The 20,256-nt window shown below is 43.3% G+C and overlaps 2 protein-coding genes and 3 non-coding genes across 5 annotated transcripts in view; 4 read left to right on the forward strand and 1 right to left on the reverse strand.

The window, feature by feature from the left end:
- ldhd (lactate dehydrogenase D) overlaps positions 1–20,256 on the forward strand; it is a 50,103-nt gene that overhangs the window by 2,699 nt on the left and 27,148 nt on the right. Inside the window, exon 2 of the mRNA XM_026172570.2 lies at positions 1,017–1,129. Coding sequence (XP_026028355.2) covers positions 1,017–1,129 — 113 coding nt within the window. The remainder of the gene's footprint in view (positions 1–1,016; positions 1,130–20,256) is intronic.
- On the forward strand, positions 1,639–1,709 carry trnag-gcc (transfer RNA glycine (anticodon GCC)). Its single transcript has one exon. It is a non-coding gene; the product is annotated as a tRNA-Gly (tRNA).
- trnag-gcc (transfer RNA glycine (anticodon GCC)) lies at positions 4,121–4,191 on the forward strand. Its single transcript has one exon. It is a non-coding gene; the product is annotated as a tRNA-Gly (tRNA).
- Positions 7,879–7,949, forward strand: trnag-gcc (transfer RNA glycine (anticodon GCC)). The gene has a single exon. It is a non-coding gene; the product is annotated as a tRNA-Gly (tRNA).
- LOC113013702 (uncharacterized) lies at positions 8,472–11,461 on the reverse strand. Its single transcript, XM_026154836.2, has 2 exons — positions 10,602–11,461; positions 8,472–10,465 (listed from the first exon to the last, which is right to left on the reverse strand). Exons 1-2 carry the CDS (start codon positions 11,411–11,413, stop codon positions 9,538–9,540), a joined length of 1,740 nt encoding a protein of 579 aa, XP_026010621.2. The 5' UTR covers positions 11,414–11,461; the 3' UTR covers positions 8,472–9,537.

A 20,256-nucleotide genomic window follows, 5' to 3' on the forward strand; every position in this document is an offset into this window, starting at 1 on the left:
CAGTGGGAACACCTGATGTGGTCACCTGTACATCTAACACATCCTGACAGAGTGATAAAACCGCAGACAGTAAAAAAAAATTTTTTGTGTGCAGTGCCTTCTGGGACCGACAACCTGAACAGAACTTAAGGGGCACCTCTTGGTTGTCAACAGATGGGGAGCATCTCCTTGCTGCTAGAGTCCCTCCCCACTGAGCCCCTCTCAGCAGGAAGTCAAGTAGGCCATTTACATAAAAAGGGGAAGACCATCTCTGAATCGAGAAGGGTGCCTAAGCCCATTGTTTGTCAGTGGTGCTAGTTTCAGTCATTATGCAAATATATTGTTTTTAAGGTTGAGGAAATATGCAGTTAGCAATGGTTTCTCTGTTTCCATTGCCAGCTCCTTCAGTCTCAGGAAAACCAGGGCCATCACAGGTGACCCCTTGCACCCTACCCACCACTTGTTTGCCACACTGTCCTCTGGTGGGCACCTTAGATCAGTCAGGTTCAACACCTGCTGACTCCTTTCGATGTGTAGGAGCAGCAGTTACATCTATTACTATTACATCTGGTGCCAACTAGTGAGATCAATGATGGGTTTGTTGACTAGTCGCACACATCCCTAATATAGACAGTATAAAAGACGTAGCTACCACATTGTCATCCATTGATTACTGAAGCATTTCTGCTGTCTTGTTTTTTAAAAAAAAACTAGACAAAACAACAATGGGTGGGTCTTTCTGTGAAATGGCTCACTCATTGGCTAATGACCATAAGCATACCATGGATATCCTTTTTTCTAAAACACGATATGCCCAAGAATTAAAATACAGACAATTTTTGTTATCCAGTGTGACTCAAAACAAGTGACCGATTCCAGTAATGTAGCAGAAAAAATCTACAGAGGTCAAGTCAGAAATAAATACAGGGTATTTCATTTGTATTATTACATATTATCAGGCTATCATTATAACAAGTAGTGGATGCTCTTGGTATTGTATTGTGTGTAACTCTGTATTCATTTATGTGTCTGCACAGAGTGGTGTTGGAGACAGCGTGCTCTCTGCATTTAGGTCTATATGTGGCGAGGACGGCGTCTCATTGGGCGAAGCTGTTAGAGAACAACATGGCAAAGATGAGTCTGTACACAGGTCAGCATCTCCCATCTCACACACAAAAAATCAAACATTGACCTATACTGATTTACAGATAAGCAGAGGAGCTGCCATATTTCTTGTGTTTTTCTCCAGACTTTAACTTTTTTTCTTGTTTCTGTGTCTTTTACTCAGTATCAGAGTGTTTTGTCGTTTTCATACCTTTCTCTCAAACATGTATTGAGAGAGTTTTTGTTGTTGTTCTTGTTGCCGTGGAACTGTTACTTTCATTGAGGAATGGGACTGTGGTGTTTACTCTTTTGTTTTTTAAACTAAACTTTTTGTCATTGGCAGACAATCAAACATTGATCTGTACTGATTTAGAGACAAGCAGAGGGGCCACCATCTTTCTTGTGTGCTTAAGTTGCTGACTGTGTAGTTGGCCAATTTTAGTTTCACAGTCAGATCCACCCTTGGTCGTCCTACATGGGCCTGAAAACAATGCTAAATGTGCTAGTGGCCTGTGGGGCCATCATGTGTTTTCAGTGGAGAAGTTTCTGCAGCAAGCATTGGTGGTTCAGTGGTAGAATTCTCGCCTGCCACGCGGGAGGCCCGGGTTCGATTCCCGGCCAATGCAACACTAATTTTTCTTCCCTTTTTTATTATATATGTGTAAATCTGTTATAGAATCATAACTTTCTGTTTTCAGTGGATCACCCATGCTAGCACCATTGACCAACAATGGGCCAGCAGGTCAGTGTCATAATCATTAATATGCAAATTATCATGATCATTGATCAATGGCTATAGTACCATTCACAGGGAGTTGAACAATGGCTCCAATCACAGCATTATAAGATGGTGAACGATGTACTCTTAGAACCCCTCCTCCATTCAGAAATGGTCATTTACATTTTCACATAAATGGGCTCCTCGACTTCCTGCTCAAACCGCAAATCAAACAGCACCAGTCGATCCAATCGCACATTTTTAGCCAGTGAAAAATCACCTGATTACTTACATGTAACTGTCTGAGTGTGGGTTCGAGTTCTGATTGGGACAAAGCTTGTGTTACATTAACACAGTGGTTCCCAAACGTTTTTTGCTGGGCCCCCCTTTGTTTTACAAGAAAAATGTTCGCGCCCCCCACGCACAAACACATCCTCCAACCACACACACCTATATTTTGATCCATTGCGGTTAATTTCACACCTCAAACATTTAGCAAACAATTAAGCAAATACAAGTAATCTGCAGTAAATTACAGGTAGTAAGAAAATAAACTACAAACTCTTTTACGCTACGTCCACACCTACACGGGTATTTTTGAAAACGCAGCTGTTTCGTCCACATGTAAACGAGATTTTTTAAAAACAGAGTTCGTCAAGCAATGTCAAAGGTATGTGCCTTTTTTCACGTCACGCTGTGCGCCACGTTATTGTTTACATGAGATGAATTGCAGAATAGCAGATAGAGACAAAATACTGTTAATCTGACTATCTGCAGGTTTTACACGCTTACATACACACGCAGTTACAGTCCCTCCATTTACAAAGGCAGAGGCCGGGTTCGATTCCCGGCCAATGCAGTCTAATTTTCTTCTTCTTTTCTTTGTGTCATGAGACGTGTGCAACTATAGAAAATTAGACTGCATTGGCCGGGAATCGAACCCGGGCCTTAACAGCTTTTTTGTACTCCAAGTGCTTCTGCTTCAAATGATGAAATAGGTTTGTAGTGTTTCCGCTCTTCGCCACGACGGCCCGCTTGCATGTTCCACGAAAAAATTGTGCTTTGGTGGGTATCGGATGGACGAAAACCAAACCACTTCCACACCACCGAAGTTGCACCATTTTTACTGACCAATTCTGCTTCACCCGTTTCATTCAAAGATGCGCTTTTGTCCATGTCATTGTCCATCGCCGCCATACTTTTTCTGCCATGTGCGTATGAGCGTATAAAAACAAAGGCACTGCGCATTTTACCCATATTCTATTGCGATATTTCATTTTCTTATCGTTGCCTAACGTTATGCCAGTATTACCGTGAACGGTATAATGTGGCCCAGCCCTATTGCTGAGTTTTGTGAAGATGTGTAGGGATCGAAGGCAACGTGCTATGTTGTTAGCAAAAGAGGCTCTCTGTGTGTCCCAGGTTAACACGAAGAAATGGTTTGATAGTAAAGCACTAAAAAGGCAATTTCAGCCTGGGGACAGGTCTGTCCGTCCCTGCTTCTGCTCTTGGGCCCCTATTTTATAGTGAAGAAGGTGACAGGTGTTCACATTAAAAAAATAAGAGTTTGGCAAGGCAACAGTAACGTACCTAGGTAAGCAGGTTGGTTTTGGACAGGTCCACCCGGTGGAGGCAAAGATTGTCGCAGTCTTGAACTATCCGACTCCGACCACCAGGCAGGAGCTAAAGCAGTTCCTCGGTATGATATTACCGGTGTTTCTGTAAAAACTTCTCTGCCAATGTGGTTCTTTTAACCAGGTTATGTAGCCCAAAGGTACAATTGGAATGGTCTGTAGAGTGCCAGCATGCATTCGAGTGAGCAAATTCCTTCCACTGCAGCGCCCCTGTCTTAGCGGCTCCTGATTCTCTCAACCTTTCAAGCTAGATGTTGATGCTAGTGCCACTGGAGCTGATGTTGTGTTATTGCAGGATGATGAGGCGTGCGTGTGTCATCCTGTCTTGTTTTTTCTATATCAAGTTGAAATGCCATCAGCAGAACTATTCTACTGTAGAGAAGGAAGCATGAGCTCTGCTTCTCGCCCTGCAGCATTTTGCAGTGCATGTTGGCTCCAGCTCCTCTCTGGTAACTGTACTCACAGACCACAATCCTGTCGTTTTTCTTCACCGAATGTACAATGATAACCAACGACTGGGCACTGCTGGCACAGGATTATAATCTTGTGATTAAGCATAAGAAAGATACTGACAACATAGTAGCTGACGCACTCTCATGCAGCTCACAGTGAAGTGTTTTGTAGCCAACAATCCTAAATGTGCTACTGGCCTGTGGGACCGTCCTCTGTCTTCTGCGCAAAGGGTGCATTGGTGGTTCAGTGGTAGAATTCTCGCCTGCCACGCGGGAGGCCCGGGTTCGATTCCCGGCCAATGCAACACCTACTTTTTTTTCACACACACACACACTATATAACAATATATACACAGTTAAGTCTGTAATTATCCATACCCCTGGCAAATTTTGTCTTACAAAGTTACTTTTATTCAACCCGCAAATTTATTTTTTGTTTTGACTGGAAAGGACACAGGCAGACACTCACAACTAGAACAAAACTGTCTTATATACAATATCAACTGTTTCTTCCTCATTAGTTTTTTTTCCTTCCATCCATCTAAGTCTCTCTGTCTCATAGAAAGCAGACTCCTGAAACTCCTTCCAGGTCATTTCTTTGTCCATGCCTTTGTCTCTGTATAGAGTACACTTTCAAAGGGCAGCAAATATAGTTTTCCTGCCACTTCAGGGAAGCCCGTATGAATGTGTGGACTATTTGGTCCCTGTGGCTGAATCTGCAGAGGTAGCGTCCGGTTCCCTCTGGAAAAATTCTGTCTGAACAAATTCTTCAAAGGGCATTTTAGGGTTACCGATTCCCTCAGCAGCATAACTTTGATGTATCTTCTTTGAACAATAGAAATACGGCACAGGCCCTCGATGGTAAAAAAAAATAGTGGATGGAAGATCCACCTGTCTCATACTGGGACTTGGGCTGTCCACAGGCAAGACAAATCTTTCTGCCTTCCTTCCTCAGGTTGCTCCTGCTGTTGATTCTCTAAGATGCGTTCCACAATCTTCTCTATTGAGTCTTGTGTCAGAGGTGTAGACAGGGCAGGAGGAGGTGGGTTTAAGTAAGCTGGCTCCATGGTGACCACAGGAACACTGGTTGTCTCACTCCCTTCAGTTAAAAAGTGCCACAGTTGCTGAGTCTGCAGAAGTTTTTCTGGGCTTGTGTTCAAAGAAGTGTTTAGAAGCTTAGCCAAGTGTTTCACATAACGGGATATGTGTAGCTTGGATGTGGGTGCAGCAAGCTGTTGAGATCAGCACACTAGGTCCTGCTTCACAGGTGCAGACTTGTCCTGAAGCTAATTTTTAATTCTTGTATCTTCATCCGATGGGTCCTGGAGAAGGTATCGAAGTGGCTCCTTGTGGAACGCCACCGATTTTCCCTGAGTAGAATACAACTTTCTTGTGAATCTTGACATACAATCATCAATGGTCATGAAAATTTGCATATTAATGATAATGAAACTGGCCTCACAGCCCATTGTTTATTTAGTGGACTAGTTTCAGTCTGTGTGCAAATGTACTGTTCAGAAGTTTGAGGAAACCTGCATCCAGCTGAGACTAAAGAAGTCATTTGGATGAGTTACGAAACGTTTCTCCCACTGAAAACACTACGTCCAGATGTACAGAATCAACTTTTTGGAATTTACTTTCCGGGATGATTGAGCATACATCAAGACAGAATAGTTCATAATTTACCATGCCTTTTTATCACAGCTGATAAAATGTAACCGTCTTTAACCAAGTGATGGACGTTTTCTTACACTAATCAAGTAAATGAAATCACAGTGAACACTTCTCTTACCTTTAAAATATACCTGCAATTTTTAATCTATTGGTTTACTCTTATTTTAAACAACGTTTATTACCTTTGACGAATGAACAAGGATCGCTGAGATCTGTTGCAAGTGGTGCATAACTTGTCTTTTTTCCTGAAATTTAAAAGTGGAAATTGTTTAAAACTGCCAGGTCTCAAACTCGCAACAGCGCCAGAAGGGTCACAGTGGTGAATAATATATTAAATCCGTAGTTTAGCACTACCATAGAGAATGAATGGGAAACTGTTTAGACCTGTTGAGCTAAACAATCCCAGCCTCCCATGCAGAGGCCCGGGTTCGATTCCTGGCCACTGCAGAAATTCCTACAGCAAGCAATCCTTTTTAAATTCAACCCAGTAACTCCAAGTAGGCTGGTGTTACATCCTGTGAGACTGTGGTAGTGTGTGGGTGTGGTGTTGCTCTCTCTCTCCCCCTCCTCCTCTCTAGCTCCACCCCTCTCTGTCTCTTTTTCTCTCTGCCCTCTCTCCACGACGGAGCTGCTGCTCACTCCCTCATTTGGCACCAGGACCCAGTCAGCAATTAACTCTCAGATGTTATATAGGGTTGGGGAAGAACTGTGTGGTTTTGGGTTTTTTTTCTCTTCATCTTTGCACTGCTTTCTATTGAATGAAGAGGTCCTATGGTGTGGTTGTCCTTGCTGCAGTTTGGAGTTGTGAAAGCAGTGGGGAGGTTGCTACATTGGTAGCGTGGGCTTGTGGGCCTCAGCAGCAGTAAGGTGTGTGTTGCTAGTAATGGTTAGGGTGGGCCTGTGGGCTCCAGAAGTGCATTTTTCTTTGTTGTTTGTTTGTTCATCCTCCTTTAGACACATAAGACTTAGTTGTGACCTTTTTTCTTTTTTTTATCTTATTGATAAAGCAGTGTTGCCATCTCTTTGTGTTAGGATTGTTTGTAATAAAAACGTAATATTTGCCATACTGCTCTGTTTGGCTCCCTTCTCATTCTTTCCCGGTTCTATTTGTTACTGTTTCCCACGTCTTTGCTGAGACCTTATTTGTGGGGACGTAACAATGTGGGGGTTCGTCCGGGATCTCAGTGAAAGGAATTGAAACAGCTTTGTATGAGTTTTGGTGTCTGTATGTTGTTCTCGGGTTGCTTGCTTAACTCTGGTGTATTTGGAACTCTCTCCCCAGTTAGCGCAGGTGAGTGTCTAGCTGAGTGTAATCTCTTCCTTCAGACACTCGTTCTTTATTTTGCCTTTTTTATTTTCGGAGTAATCCCGGGTGGGGATTAGGTCCCTGTCGGGGGTAGGCTTTTCAGTGCTTTGAGCACTGAAGGTTCGCCTTTAAAGTTGCCTCGAGCCTGGTACACTCCAGAAGCTAGGTAGGCTAGCATTCGAGGGTAGGTAGGACTGAGGAGAGGTTCCATGGTATTGTTATTCATTGTTTAGCCCCAAGGGTATATGTTTCCTCCTTCCTTTGGAGTGTGTGTTACATGTCTCTCTTTTATTGGTATTGTTAGCCCTGAAGTATTGTTGATAAAGTGGCTAATGGTGCCTAAGAGCAGGCGCAAAGTGTGGTTGAGCCAGCTACTGAATCTGAGAATCCCTCCACTTACCCATCATTAGCCAAATGTCTTACCGCTGCGCCTGAAGATGATGGTACAAAGGGGGGTAAGTAGCAAACATGTTTGGTTTCTGACGGTTTGTTGATACACAGGTGGAGTCCAATGTCAGGAGACAAGTACAGTTCAGCAGATAGTGTTTCCAATATTCACCAGCAGGTGCTACGGTTAGCACATGAACATTCATAGTCCGGTCATTTGGGTGTTACAAGACATATGACCGCATATTGGAACATTTCTTTTGGCCAGCAATGAAAGCAGATGTGGTGCAGTTATGTAACACAGCATGCAGTTCCAGCATGCGTTCGAGTCAGCAAATTCCTTCCACTGCAGCGCCCCTGTCTTAGCGGCTCCTGATTCTCTCAACCTTTCAAGCTCGATGTTGATACATTCACCGAATGTACAATGATAACCAACGACTGATGCACTGGGCACTGCTGGCACAGGATTATAATCTTGTGATTAAGCATAAGAAAGATACTGACAACATAGTAGCTGACGCACTCTCACGCAGCTCATAGTGAAGTGTTGTAGCCAACAATCCTAAATGTGCTACTGGCCTGTGGGACCGTCCTCTGTCTTCTGTGCAAAGGGTGCTGCAGCGTGCATTGGTGGTTCAGTGGTAGAATTCTCGCCTGCCACGCGGGAGGCCCGGGTTCGATTCCCGGCCAATGCAGCACCTGTTTTTCTTTCCTCTTTTTACACACACACACACACACACACACACACACAAAATAACAATATATACACCGTTAAGCCTGTAATTATCCATACCCCTGGCAAATTTTGTCTTAAAGTTACTTTTATTCAACCCGCAAATTTATTTTTTGTTTTGACTGGAAAGGACACAGGCAGACACTCACAACTAGAACAAAACTGTCTTATATACAATATCAACTGTTTCTTCCTCATTAGTTTTTTTTCCTTCCATCCATCTAAGTCTCTCTGCCTCATAGAAAGCAGACTCCTGAAACTCCTTCCAGGTCATTTCCTTGTCCACGCCTTTGTCTCTGTATAGAGTACACTTTCAAAGGGCAGCAAATATAGTTTTCCTGCCACTCCAGCGAAGCCCGTATGAATGTGTGGACTATTTGGTCCCTGTTTCAGGTCCCTGTGGCTGAATCTGCTTTTCCTCCATCCTTCTCTTCTCCCTCTTCTTGGTAGCATCCGGTTCCCTCTGGAAAAATTCTGTCTGAGCAAATTCTTCAAAGGGCATTTTAGGGTTACCGATTCCCTCAGCAGCATAACTTTGATGCACCTTGTTGGAACAATAGGAATAGCGCACAGGCCCTCTCTGGTAAAAATAATGGACGGTGGATCCATCTGTCTCATATTGAGACTTGGGCTGTCCACAGGCAAGACAAGTCTTTGTCTGCCTTTTTCCCCTCAGGCTGCTGCTGCCTTTCCAAGATGCCCTCCACAATCTTCTCTATTGAGACTTGTGTCAGTGGTGTAGACAGGGCAGGAGGAGGCGGGTTAAAGACGGCAGGCTTTATGGTGACTACAGGGACACTAGTTGTTTCACTGCCTTCAGTTAAAGAGTGCCCCAGCTGCTGAGTCTCCAGAAGTTTTTCTGGGCTTATGTTCAAAGATGAATTGGTGTTGAGAAGTTTAGCCAAGTGCTTCACATACCGGGATACGTGCACCTTGGATGTGGGATGCAGCAAGCTGTTGGGATCTGTAGCAGAGCGATGGACCATGTCTGCATAATCTTGATCCACAAGCTTCAGGATGTCCTTCTTCCCATGGTGCTTTAGCAACAGATCATCTATTGCCTCTTTCATGGGTCGTGTCCAGCGTGTGTGGTCCAGCACAAAAACCTGTCCACCTGTCTTTATAGGTCCAGTGTGAGCACTCCTTGGTGAGGCCCGCATCGGCAGAGGTAGAGCTTTAGAGATTTCTGGGAAACAATAGTAATAGTTACTCATATATCATGTAATAATAATAATAATAATAATAATAATAATAATAATAATAGTAGTAATGACACGGAATTCTTTGACAATACCATTATGTTAACTTACCCATGACTGTTGTAGGTTACTGGGTGTCTTCTGATGCTAACTCCTGCTTTAAAAGTGCACCAGAGAAAGGGTGGGTGACAAGTGGTGCTGGTGCGCAGGATGCCACACCTAGCGGTGCCATGCTGGAGGAGGGTCCCGCTGCTGGAACCTGAAGTTGGGCAGCCACAGGTTTTGGAACCGAGGATGGGGGCTGAAGGGCAGCCGGTTCATCTTTTCTCAAGGTTTTGTGTTTGTCCCAGTTCAGAGTGACTGGATGGCAGCCTGGCTCTCTGTATTCAAGCCCAAATCGCTCACCAGTGTCTCTGTCAGAGAGGTGAAGTGCAGGGTCACTCTCCTGGAGGCTGCATTCAACTCCACCACTAGAGCTGGATCAAAAACAGAAGGGAGAATGACATCTGGCTGCTTACGGTCCACCAGTCTTTGGTAGTTCCATCGTGCCACCCCTGTCATGCCCTGGGCCTGGAATAGTTTAGTGGATACGTGAGTCCCGGTAATCCACTGGGCCTGGTGGAAATGATAACCCTCCTGCTGTGAAGTGCCTCGGACAGGAATCCAGATGGGGACCTTGGCACCTTCACCAGGGACATGGTTAAGCTGAAGAGTCCCACCGTACCTAAACATTACACCCTCTGAGAGCTCAGGGTCACTGAGGCAGCCACGCAAAATGTGGACTCTCTGAACGCGCCACGCCTTCAGCATGGTTGGCTTGAAGAGTGGGAGGTTGTTGGGGTCTGTGGCCAGGTGAAAATGGTTCAGGATCTTTTCCACTCTGTTCAGCAGTTCAGTGGGTTGTGGTATTTGGATCCTGCAGTGCTCCCGTATGTGTTGCTTTGTGGGATTAGCAGGATGGATGCCACAGAACTTATAAGCATGGAGCCTTTTCAGGTCTGCCTGATCAACCACTGAGAATGCAGCAGAGAGAAGCTGGCAGAAAGTGCTGAACAGAGGATGATGCTCAGAGGTGCAATCTCGCAAAAATCGCCTCAGGCAGTGGAACAGGTTCAGTTTTACAATAATGTTCTTATTGTAGTGGGTTCGAGAGGCACAGCTGTTTGCCACTGGTCCAGATGTGGCCGCAGCAATAACAGCAGGAGTAGTTTTCCAGGCATCCCACGATAGATTTTCACCAGGGATACAGTCTGGGTTCTTAAATGGAGCACAGCAATCCCTAAATGTAAAAAATACAAATACATGTAAGTATATGGAATATTATATGTGTGCATCAAATTGATCTTAAAAAGGAAAAACTCAGTTTGTCCAGACAGATTAGCAGTTTGAATGACAAGGATGATTACGGTTTTTACCTGTCCACCCAGTGGTAGCCGGCCTTTTCCACTCCTGCATCACTGTACCTCTTGGCCATTCCCTGGTACATGGGCTCCAAGGACCTTTCTGTCTCAGACTGAACCATGACCCACGAAACAATCAGCCAGTTTTCATTCATTATGGAATAACTGGACATGACCCCAGATGCCAGTGTGACTTTTCGTGCCGCCTTCCTGGTGTGGTCAGACCTGAAGATGTGGCCAAAAGTGCCCGGGCGGAGTTTGGATATGGCTGGATGTTGACGTCGGAATTCGTCGAGCAGGCAGTCTGTCAGGTAATGGCTGGACACAGAGACGCCACACCAGGCATGTGGGTCTTCATAAGACCTGAACTCCTGTGGCTTATTTTCCTTCCTCAGGAACTGCCCAATGGTCCTCTGTCCATGAGCTCCTGCCTCAGAATCCCAGACCGATCCTGTGGCATGGAGGTACGCCAGGTGAGCTCGCTCGTACTTGAGGTGCATGAGTTCATTTATTGGGTTTGCCATGTCTGCTGGAGGTTTGCCAGTCCTCCTGAGCTCATCCGTAACAGACTTGCAGATGGCCTTTTTGTATGTAAGAAAAGCAGGGAGAAGGTTGGTAAACCTTTTGGGCAGTTTCTCTAGCCATTGTTGATTGTCAGCAAACCAGTTCCTGCGACAAGCCCTGCAGCAGAGTCGTGAGGAGAGGATGTAATACTGACCACTGGTGCCAACAAGTACTCGTGGCCTGCCCACACCAGCAGAGACCACTTGTGAACGAAAGCAACCATGGATACATGGCAAGATATAATTATTTCTTAACCTGACCATGATAGCACTTTCAGGTTTCCAACTAAAGAAGGGGTGGAGCTGGAAAAAAAATTGGCGATGGAAGGTCAGCCACTGTATCTATGAGCTCAGGCTGTGGAGGGAGACGCCAGAGTGAAATCGCGTTCCCTGCGTGACGCACTGGTCGAGACCCAGGCCACAGTCCAAGGTCCTGAAGCTCAGTCTTCATCCACAGCTTCTTGTGCGGAGAACAATTCCAGCTGCTGAGGTCGTGCTCAGCATTTGACTCAGGTCTTTCTGTTTGACTGACCTGTGGTCTCCTTTAGTAGAAATGCCGGCTCCTGTGGGAGGGGCACAGGTGACTTCCTCGTCACACCTGAGGCTGCACTTACAGGTATAGTTTCCCCCCCCCCTCTTCTTCTTCTGCCTGTCCCGTTTGGTACTTTTGCCATCAGAATTATTGTCTAAAGGTGAGGAAAGATGCCCAACGGATTTACTTTACCAAACTGACCATCCCAGCCTTGCCGTAATGGTCTATTTGATTCATCTTTTATTGTTTTTTTTTTTTGTTTTTTTTCCCCACTTGCTAGATACGGGACAGACTTGAATGAGGAAAGGGAAGAAAGGAAGAGGGGGGGGGAAAAAAAAAAAAAAAACCAAAAAAAAAACCCCACAAGATTACTAAATAAGCAGACAAAAAAAATACATATATCAATCACCTGGATCACCTGTTGAGAAAGAAAAAAGTAAAACAAGCGGAAGAAAACGAGAGCAATACAATAAACAATATCACGATGATCTATGGGAATATAACAGTAAATACTAAATATTAAACATTATTGTGCAGCACGTAATATCGACAGCGCACAGTGTGCTTTGAGGTAGGAGCCAAGAAGGGTGTAGTTTTTGTGTGTGAGTGTAACACTTCTGGAGTCGTTACAGTATACTAGGACCAGTTAGGTTCGACTACTAGAGCAGTAATGAGTGTAGCGTGTAATAAAGACCACAGACCAGTAAATACGTTTAAATTGCTGGCTTGTTATTTTGTGAAGACAGAATAGACAGTTATAGACACATTACATAACACATTCAACATCACACATTTAAGGAAAACAAGATATTTTCTTTCCCCTTTTTAGTTCAGTATGTTCTGTTCGTTCATCCTATTTATCTCAAAACCTTTTATTTGGCTTTAGAAGGATGTTATTTTCAACCTAGGTTACTGTCTTATTTATTTCAAGTTCTAAGTTCAAGTTTATCCTATTCTTGAGTTAACACTGTGTTATTTTAAATCAAGTTCAGTTCTTTAGGCCCAAGATTTAATTTAATCTTGGTCTAGGTTCACCTTTAAATTTCAACCAGTTCTTATTTTGTTTTAACCCAACAAAATTATTTACATTTCCATTAACACCATTACAGCATTAAAATGTAAGGTTGACCAAAATAAATTACAAAAATAAATAAATAAATGCAAAACTGAAAACAATTCAGCAAAAGGCTGAATGAATCCCTTAAACAAACAAACAAAGAAACAAAAGAAAGTTTTCTTTGTGTCCTTTAACTATTAATCCTGGAATTACTCCAAATGGTTATCCAGTGCTTTGAAAGTCCGCTGTTCTTTTGCAGAGGTGTATGGATTATTCCTACCAGTTTTTTTCAGCGAAAGAGCTCAACGTCCAGCAGGGGGAGTTTTCCTTTTTTCCTGCTCGGTACAGTTCAATGGGTCCGTGGGTGGCTCGCCATCTTGTTTCTCGCTCAGCGGATCAAACTCCGATTCTAGCTCGGCATTTCCCGATCCAAACCTTATTGGCCTACCATAGCAACAAAATAAAGTGCATAAACATTCGAAAATAACACAAGGATAGCCCTTAAATAACAGTAAAAGTCAGTTTTTTCCAGCTTATTTATTTAGCCGTAAATGAGGTGACGCCAATATGGCGTGCTGAAACACCGTCAAAGACCTTTGAAGTACAGCCTGTGTGTCGGTTAAGCATGAATCCACCATTTTTAACATAAAACAACAAATCTGCTACCTTGGCTCTCCATTTGCATGAAATGAGCAATATAATACAACAAAACATTTCTTGCATGAAATAAAATACAACAATACAAATAAAATTTCTGAACTCACCAAGTCCCGTTCGGTTATGTTTACAACGTCACCAAGGCAAGGACAGGTCGGAAAAACAAAAATACATTCTCCAGAGTACAAAAATGGCTTTATGTAGATTTCTGGCTTGTTTTTACTATTTTTTCACTCATTTAAGCAGCAGCTCTGCAAGGACTGTCTGCATTTCTCTCTCTCAAGCATCAAAAAGAAGGAACAACCCGATTGGGTGTGGCTATCACAGGAGTCACGCTGCAGCGTGCCCTTTCACAATAAGAGTCTCAATACATATTTTAGCCATTTTACCTGAATTAACATAAAACACCATGAATTAGCAAGTTCTGCACCCTTTTAACATGTTTTTAAACACAAAAGAAATCCTATAACATGAATTATATCATTGCTGATGTTTTTAATGAATTTTCTAACCATTATGATCTATTTATTGACTATTTATCACCTGTAATATATTTCTTATGACTGTTTTTACTAACAGGCTTTTATTTATTGACAGCTATGTTAACCAGGGTTACATGAGCACCCGTGTGTACACCTGTGAGTATGGACGCACTTGTTTTTAAAAGGTTCCTTCACGCCCCCCAAGCGATAGAGTACATCGCTTGGGGGGCGTGAGGTCGCGGACCGGGAGACCACGTCCTATTGTGGCCAAATTCGGTCAATTCAAACAGAAGGAACAGGTGAAGAGTCGCGGCAGAGAGCTGAAAGGAACGGACTTCAGCGTGAACGACCAGTTCCCCAAAGAGATCCTGGAACGACGCAAGGTCCTGTTCCCAGTTCGACGTAGCTCCCGTGCTGTCATCGCCGTGGACCGGCTCTACGTGGACGGACAGCTGTACCGCGACCCCGGCACCACACCGTGGTTATATTGACTGCACTCCAGATAAGAACCCGCTACACTCTTTTCTTATTCATTCACACTTTCTCCTTTAACATGGGTTTAACCTAGTAATATCAGTATGATGTCATAGCAGATATAACACCGTCACCCTCCGTCATTACTTTAATTGGAATGTTTCCGTTTCGTTTCTTTTTTTTGTTGTTGCTCACAGTTCATGTGGTTTCTTTCTTTCTCTTGTCTTTCACTGCTGTGATCACCCACTTCCCCACTCACCTACAAACAACACCCTCTATTTCTCCATATTTTCACACCACGATCACGCAAACACATCCGCTCAACGGCAGCACATTCACAACAGCCTCACAGCACACACAGACTTGCAGGACACATAACACAAGCCACGCTTGTTCATATTAGTGAATATTCACACACATAGTCAGACTTATGGAGCCTCTCACCACACTTTTTTTTCCTCTCTCTCTTTCTATTTACAAACAAGGGATGTTTCCACATTCTCTCCACCTGTCTAAACGAAACACCCAGCATACTTCATTAGACATACACACACAATTATGGGCATGCTGAGGTTTGTCACATGGAATGTAAATGGAGCTGGCACCAGAGGAAAGAGGTTAAAGATATTTAACCAGCTTAAAAAACTACAGGCAGATGTTGTTTTATTACAAGAAACTCACAGACCTGTCACAGGTTTAAACGAACTTAAAACACCTGACGTGTTTGCAGCCTGTTATAATTCTAGACAACGGGGAGTAGCAATCTTAATACATAAAAATGTTAATTTTACAGTACTCGATACAGTTATAGATCCAGAGGGTAGATTTCTAATTATTAAACTATCAATATTGAACAAAAAACTATGTATTGTAAGTATATATGGTCCAAATGTTGATGAACCCTCATTCTTCCACGGATTTTTTAGTGCACTCTCTGAACACCTCGAATGCACACTCATTCTTGGCGGTGACCTCAACCTTGGACTAAATGAAGAAATGGATAGGCTCAACACAACAGGAACTCAGCGCAATTGGCAATCCACAAATATAATCAAACAGTATATGAGCGACTTTGGCCTTCGCGATGCATGGCGCTCCCTTCACCCCAACAGTAAGGAATATACTTTTTTCTCGCATGTTCATCACTCTTACTCTCGTCTGGATTATTTTCTGGTCAGCAGCTCACTGCTGAGTGACATTTCAGACACTGAGATTCATCCTATAGCTGTCAGCGATCATGCTCCTGTATCTTTAACACGAATGCACAAGAATAATACTACGCCAAGTAAAAACTGGAGATTTAATACATCATTGCTTAAAGATGAAGACTTTATTAAATATTTTAAAAAGGAATGGACTTCATATTTAGACTTTAATGACACTCCCGGAATATCTGCTTCTGTTCTATGGGAAGCAGGGAAAGCTGTGATGAGAGGTAAAATAATTTCTTTCTCATCACACAAAAAGAAAGAAGAAAACAAAAATATTCAGGAATTAAAAAAAACAAAAAACATCAAATCACTAGAAGAAGCCTACGCGTGCGACCAAGATCAGGAAACATTGAACAAAATACGCAAAACAAAACTAGAATTAAATGAAACTATTAATTAAAAAAAACAATTCCTTATACAAAGACTTCGCTTGCAGAATTTTGAACACAGTAACAAATCAGGTCGATTTCTAGCTAACCAGTTAAAAATAAATAAAGAAAAAACAACTATGTGCTGCTAAAGATTTATCGGGGAACACAATATATGACCCTGGAAGAATAAACAACATTTTTTGGGATTTCTATGAAACTTTATACTCACCACAAATAAACCCATCTAAAAAATGAAATTGATCTGTTTCTTGACAACGTAACTCTTCCAAAATTACTAGACAGTCAAGCAATGGCACTGGATTCGCCACTGACGCCAAGTGAACTCCAGGAAGCCCTGATAAGTATGCCCAATAATAAGGCTCCAGGTCCAGACGGCTTCCCTGCAGAATTCTACAAAGAATTCTGGACAATTCTGGCACCAGTATTCCACGGAATGTTGCAGGAAATCGAGGAAAATGGCAGACTACCACCAAATATGAATTCTGCCAACATTAGTCTCCTGCTAAAACCAGGCAAAGACCCTTTATTTCCCTCAAGCTATCGTCCAATTTCTCTTTTAAATGTAGACCTTAAAATAATCTGCAAAGCTCTCTCAAAGAGATTAGAGAAAATAACCCCCCTCTTAATTCATCCTGACCAAACTGGTTTCATAAAAGGTCGGCACTCCTCAAACACTCGTAGATTACTTAATTTAATAGACTACTCATACAATAAAAACATCGAAACCATAATATTATCCCTAGATGCAGAAAAAGCATTTGACAGAGTTAACTGGAAATTTTTATTCGCAACTTTACACAAATTTGGTTTTGGAAACTCTTTCATAAACTGGATAAGAATATTATACAACTCCCCTACAGCTCATATCAGAACAAATGACCAGACATCCTCCAGTTTCTGTCTCCTGAGGGGCACCAGGCAGGGATGCCCACTCTCCCGTTCACTTTTTGCAATTTTTATCGAACCTCTAGCAGCAGCATTTAGACAGGCTACAACAATTAAGGGCATAAAATGTAAGAACATAGAACATAAAATCAGTCTCTATGCAGATGATGTGTTGCTTTTTCTGCAAAGCACACAAACCAACCTCTCTGAGGTAATTACTCTAATAAACTGGTTTTCAAGAGTTTCAGATTATTCAATTAACTGGCCAAAATCTACAGTTCTCCCCATTAACTGCTCCTTCCATAATTCTTCCTCTGCCCCACTGCAATCCGGAAATATTAAATATTTAGGTATTAATGTTTCTCCTAAGCTTTCAGACTTAACTAAATTAAACCACATCCCACTTCTAAAGAAAGTAGAAGGCGATCTGACTAGATGGAAATCTTTACCCATATCACTCATGGGAAGGGTCGCCACTATAAAAATGATGATCTTGCCAAAAATAAATTACTTATTTTTGATGATCCCTAACAAACCATCACAAGCTTGGTTCAGATCTCTGGATTCATATATTTCCAAATTCCTTTGGAAAGATAAACCCCCGCGTATCAGCTTAAAAACGCTACAAAGAACCAAGGAGGAGGATTAGATCTGCCTAATTTTCACCAATACTTCTTAGCCAACAGGCTTCAGCTCATCTCAGAATGGTCAAAACATACCTTCTTAGATGAGCCCTGGCTAGATGTTGAACAGGCACTATGCAAGGATCTAGAGATTTCAGACCTACCATTTATTAGCTCAAACATCAAAAGACATGAATGCTTTAAAAGTATCAACATCAGCTTCTCTCTGACAGCATGGTGGGAGTTTCTAAAAATAACGGAGTCTTCATTAATCCCATGCAAACGTACACCTATCTGGAATAACCCTGACATATTACAAAACAATAATATGATTAATTTCCCAGAATGGAGTTGTAAAGGAATTAAATACTTAGAACATATATTAGAGGGAACAGAATTTATTCCATTTGACAGACTAGTTGCACAATATGGGATCAACAAGAAAAGATTTTTAGAATATCAACAAATTAAATCCATAGTAAAAAAGAAATTTAACCTCAGTCAAGTTTAATTACAAACACCACCAAGTGCGGCACATTTTCTTACTCTTAAATCCCCCAAATTATTATCCAAAATATACAGAACACTTTCTAAATTAGATGAATCAATATCCCTTCCTATTGCAAAGTGGGAAGCAGATCTATCAGTCAGTTTAGACAGAAACTTCTGGTCTCAGGTATGCTTAAAAACCTTTAAATTGATTAAAAATCCCAGTCTGCAATTAATACAATACAAAATACTACATAGAGTGCACTATACAGGTCATCGGATGTTCAAGATGGGCTTTACATCTTCCAACAACTGCTCACACTGTCAAGGCAATACACCAGACAATTACATTCACGCTCTTTGGTTCTGTCCACCAGTGCAAAAGTTTTGGCGCGAGATATGTGAAGACTTATCAAAGTGTCTGAAATGTAACATTCCAACTTCCCCCTTAGTGTGTTTGTTGGGCAGCTTAGATGTCACTTCAGAAAAGAATATAGCCCATATGGTTTTCACTGCCCTATGCATAGCCAAGAAAACTGTCCTCATGAACTGGAAAAATAAAAACAATCTTAATTCTAACCAATATAGAAATTATCTATTAGATTACATTAGTCTTGATTAGGGATGGGTACTGGTGGCACCGGTTCTGACATAAACTGTAGTAACCAGACCAAAAAGCAGCGCACATTTCGGTGCTTTTTTTTCCTGAGCTGTGATACACTTCTAGCCAATCATTTTACGTTTCCGAGGATAGTAGGCGGGGCCAGGTACGTACGTTCTTTTATGCAGAGTTACAGATTAAAAATGCCCAAGGCGAAGCGGTCAAAAGTCTGGCTGTACTTCACAGCAAAATATGCAAACTCAGCAGCCTGCAACAAGTGCTTTAAGATGATACTGTGATACTGTCAAAGGAAGTAACACCTCGAATCCGATAAAACACCTGGCGACGCATAGCATTTTTTTTTTTTTTTTAAAAGCCGAGAAATGCGCCGTATTTGATGGCAGCAGCAGCCGTTCTTCTCTGCGTGAGTAGCTTAATGTTGTTTGTGTGTAATTTACGTTGAGTAGGCTAACCACGTTATTACATTAATGCATGTAAGGTGAACTAGCAAACATCATCATAGCTACATGCGGCTGTCTTCTTGTTTGATGGCAGATACTCCCTTCACCCTGGCCAAAAAGGCTAAAATGACCAAAGAAAAAGAGGGAAACAGCTAAACATGAGAGGTTTTTGGACAAAGTTTGTATTTTTTCCATTGTTTAAGCACTGCTTCCAGCTAAGAGTGATACCATATATGCCCCATAGCTGCAGAAAAGGCTAACATTGTTATCTTTTTACAAAAAACCAGCTGAATATGAGAGGTTTTTGGACCAATTTTGTGTTCTCCATTCTTTAAGCACCGGTTTGAGCACCGTTTGAGCACCGGCACAGTTTCAAAAGTACCGATTTGGCACCGGTATCAGATAAAACCTAAATGATACCCATCCCTAGTCTTGATACAGCCTCTGCCACCACATCAGATCAATTGCTCTGGGCTCCTTTGATCAGCTCCATCACCTAGTGGGGGTGGGGGGGTCATAGTTTGGTCCCGCCTTCACTGTTGTGATTGGTGTGGGGGTAGGGACAGGCTTAGGGCGTCGGGGGGGTTCCCCGGAGGCATATTCCTTGGGGGGCTCAACCCGGGGTAACGGTCATGTCCGATTGGGGGCTCTTTTGGCTCTCAGGTGACCGTTTCCTCGTGGCTGTGTGCAGCGGGGCTAGGGGAGGGTCTGTGCTGACGGACGTGGGTTACTGACCTGGTAGCCTGTCTGCCCCTGGGTGGGTCCGGGATGGGCGTGAGGTTCTGGGGGTGCTCCGTCTCTGGGCTGGGGCCCTGGCCGGGCCTCGGGGCCTTGGGTCCTGGTTTGTGTGTTGCTGGGGTTGTGGGCGGGTGGGTGCATGGGGGCCCATCCCTGGCGCAGGGTGCCGCCGGTGCGTCGAGCCACCTGGGGGGCTCTTCAACTGGTGGGGGAGATTGTCACACCTAGCAGGAGCTTTCCTCTCCCCAGGAACTCTCTGCAGGAGAGGGGAGATACAGGAGAGGTGGAGGAAGATCTCAGCCTGGGCGTCTATTGTCTCATGTAGTCTGGAAGATGAGTGGATGGTGGGGTGGGTGCAGTTTTCTCTGTGGTGGGGCTGGGTGGACTGTCCCGGGCTCTGTGGGGCCGGGGGGCGCTGCTGCGCTGGGCCCTGGTCTGGATGGGCCTGGGCCCTTTCCCTGGCGGGTCGCGGAGTATGGGAGTGCCTACTGGGGTCAGCGGGGGA

Source organism: Astatotilapia calliptera, chromosome 7 (genome assembly GCF_964374335.1).
Source record: "Astatotilapia calliptera chromosome 7, fAstCal68.1, whole genome shotgun sequence".
Classification (NCBI taxonomy): domain Eukaryota; kingdom Metazoa; phylum Chordata; class Actinopteri; order Cichliformes; family Cichlidae; genus Astatotilapia; species Astatotilapia calliptera.

Excerpts from the sequence above, each read along its gene's own strand:
- LOC113013702 (XM_026154836.2), bottom strand. The coding sequence starts at position 11,413 with ATGGTCAGGTTAAGAAATAATTATATCTTGCCATGTATCCATGGTTGC. Across the intron at positions 10,466-10,601 it reads GGCTACCACTGGGTGGACAG|GGATTGCTGTGCTCCATTTA; the intron begins GTAAAAACCGTA and ends TTTTACATTTAG.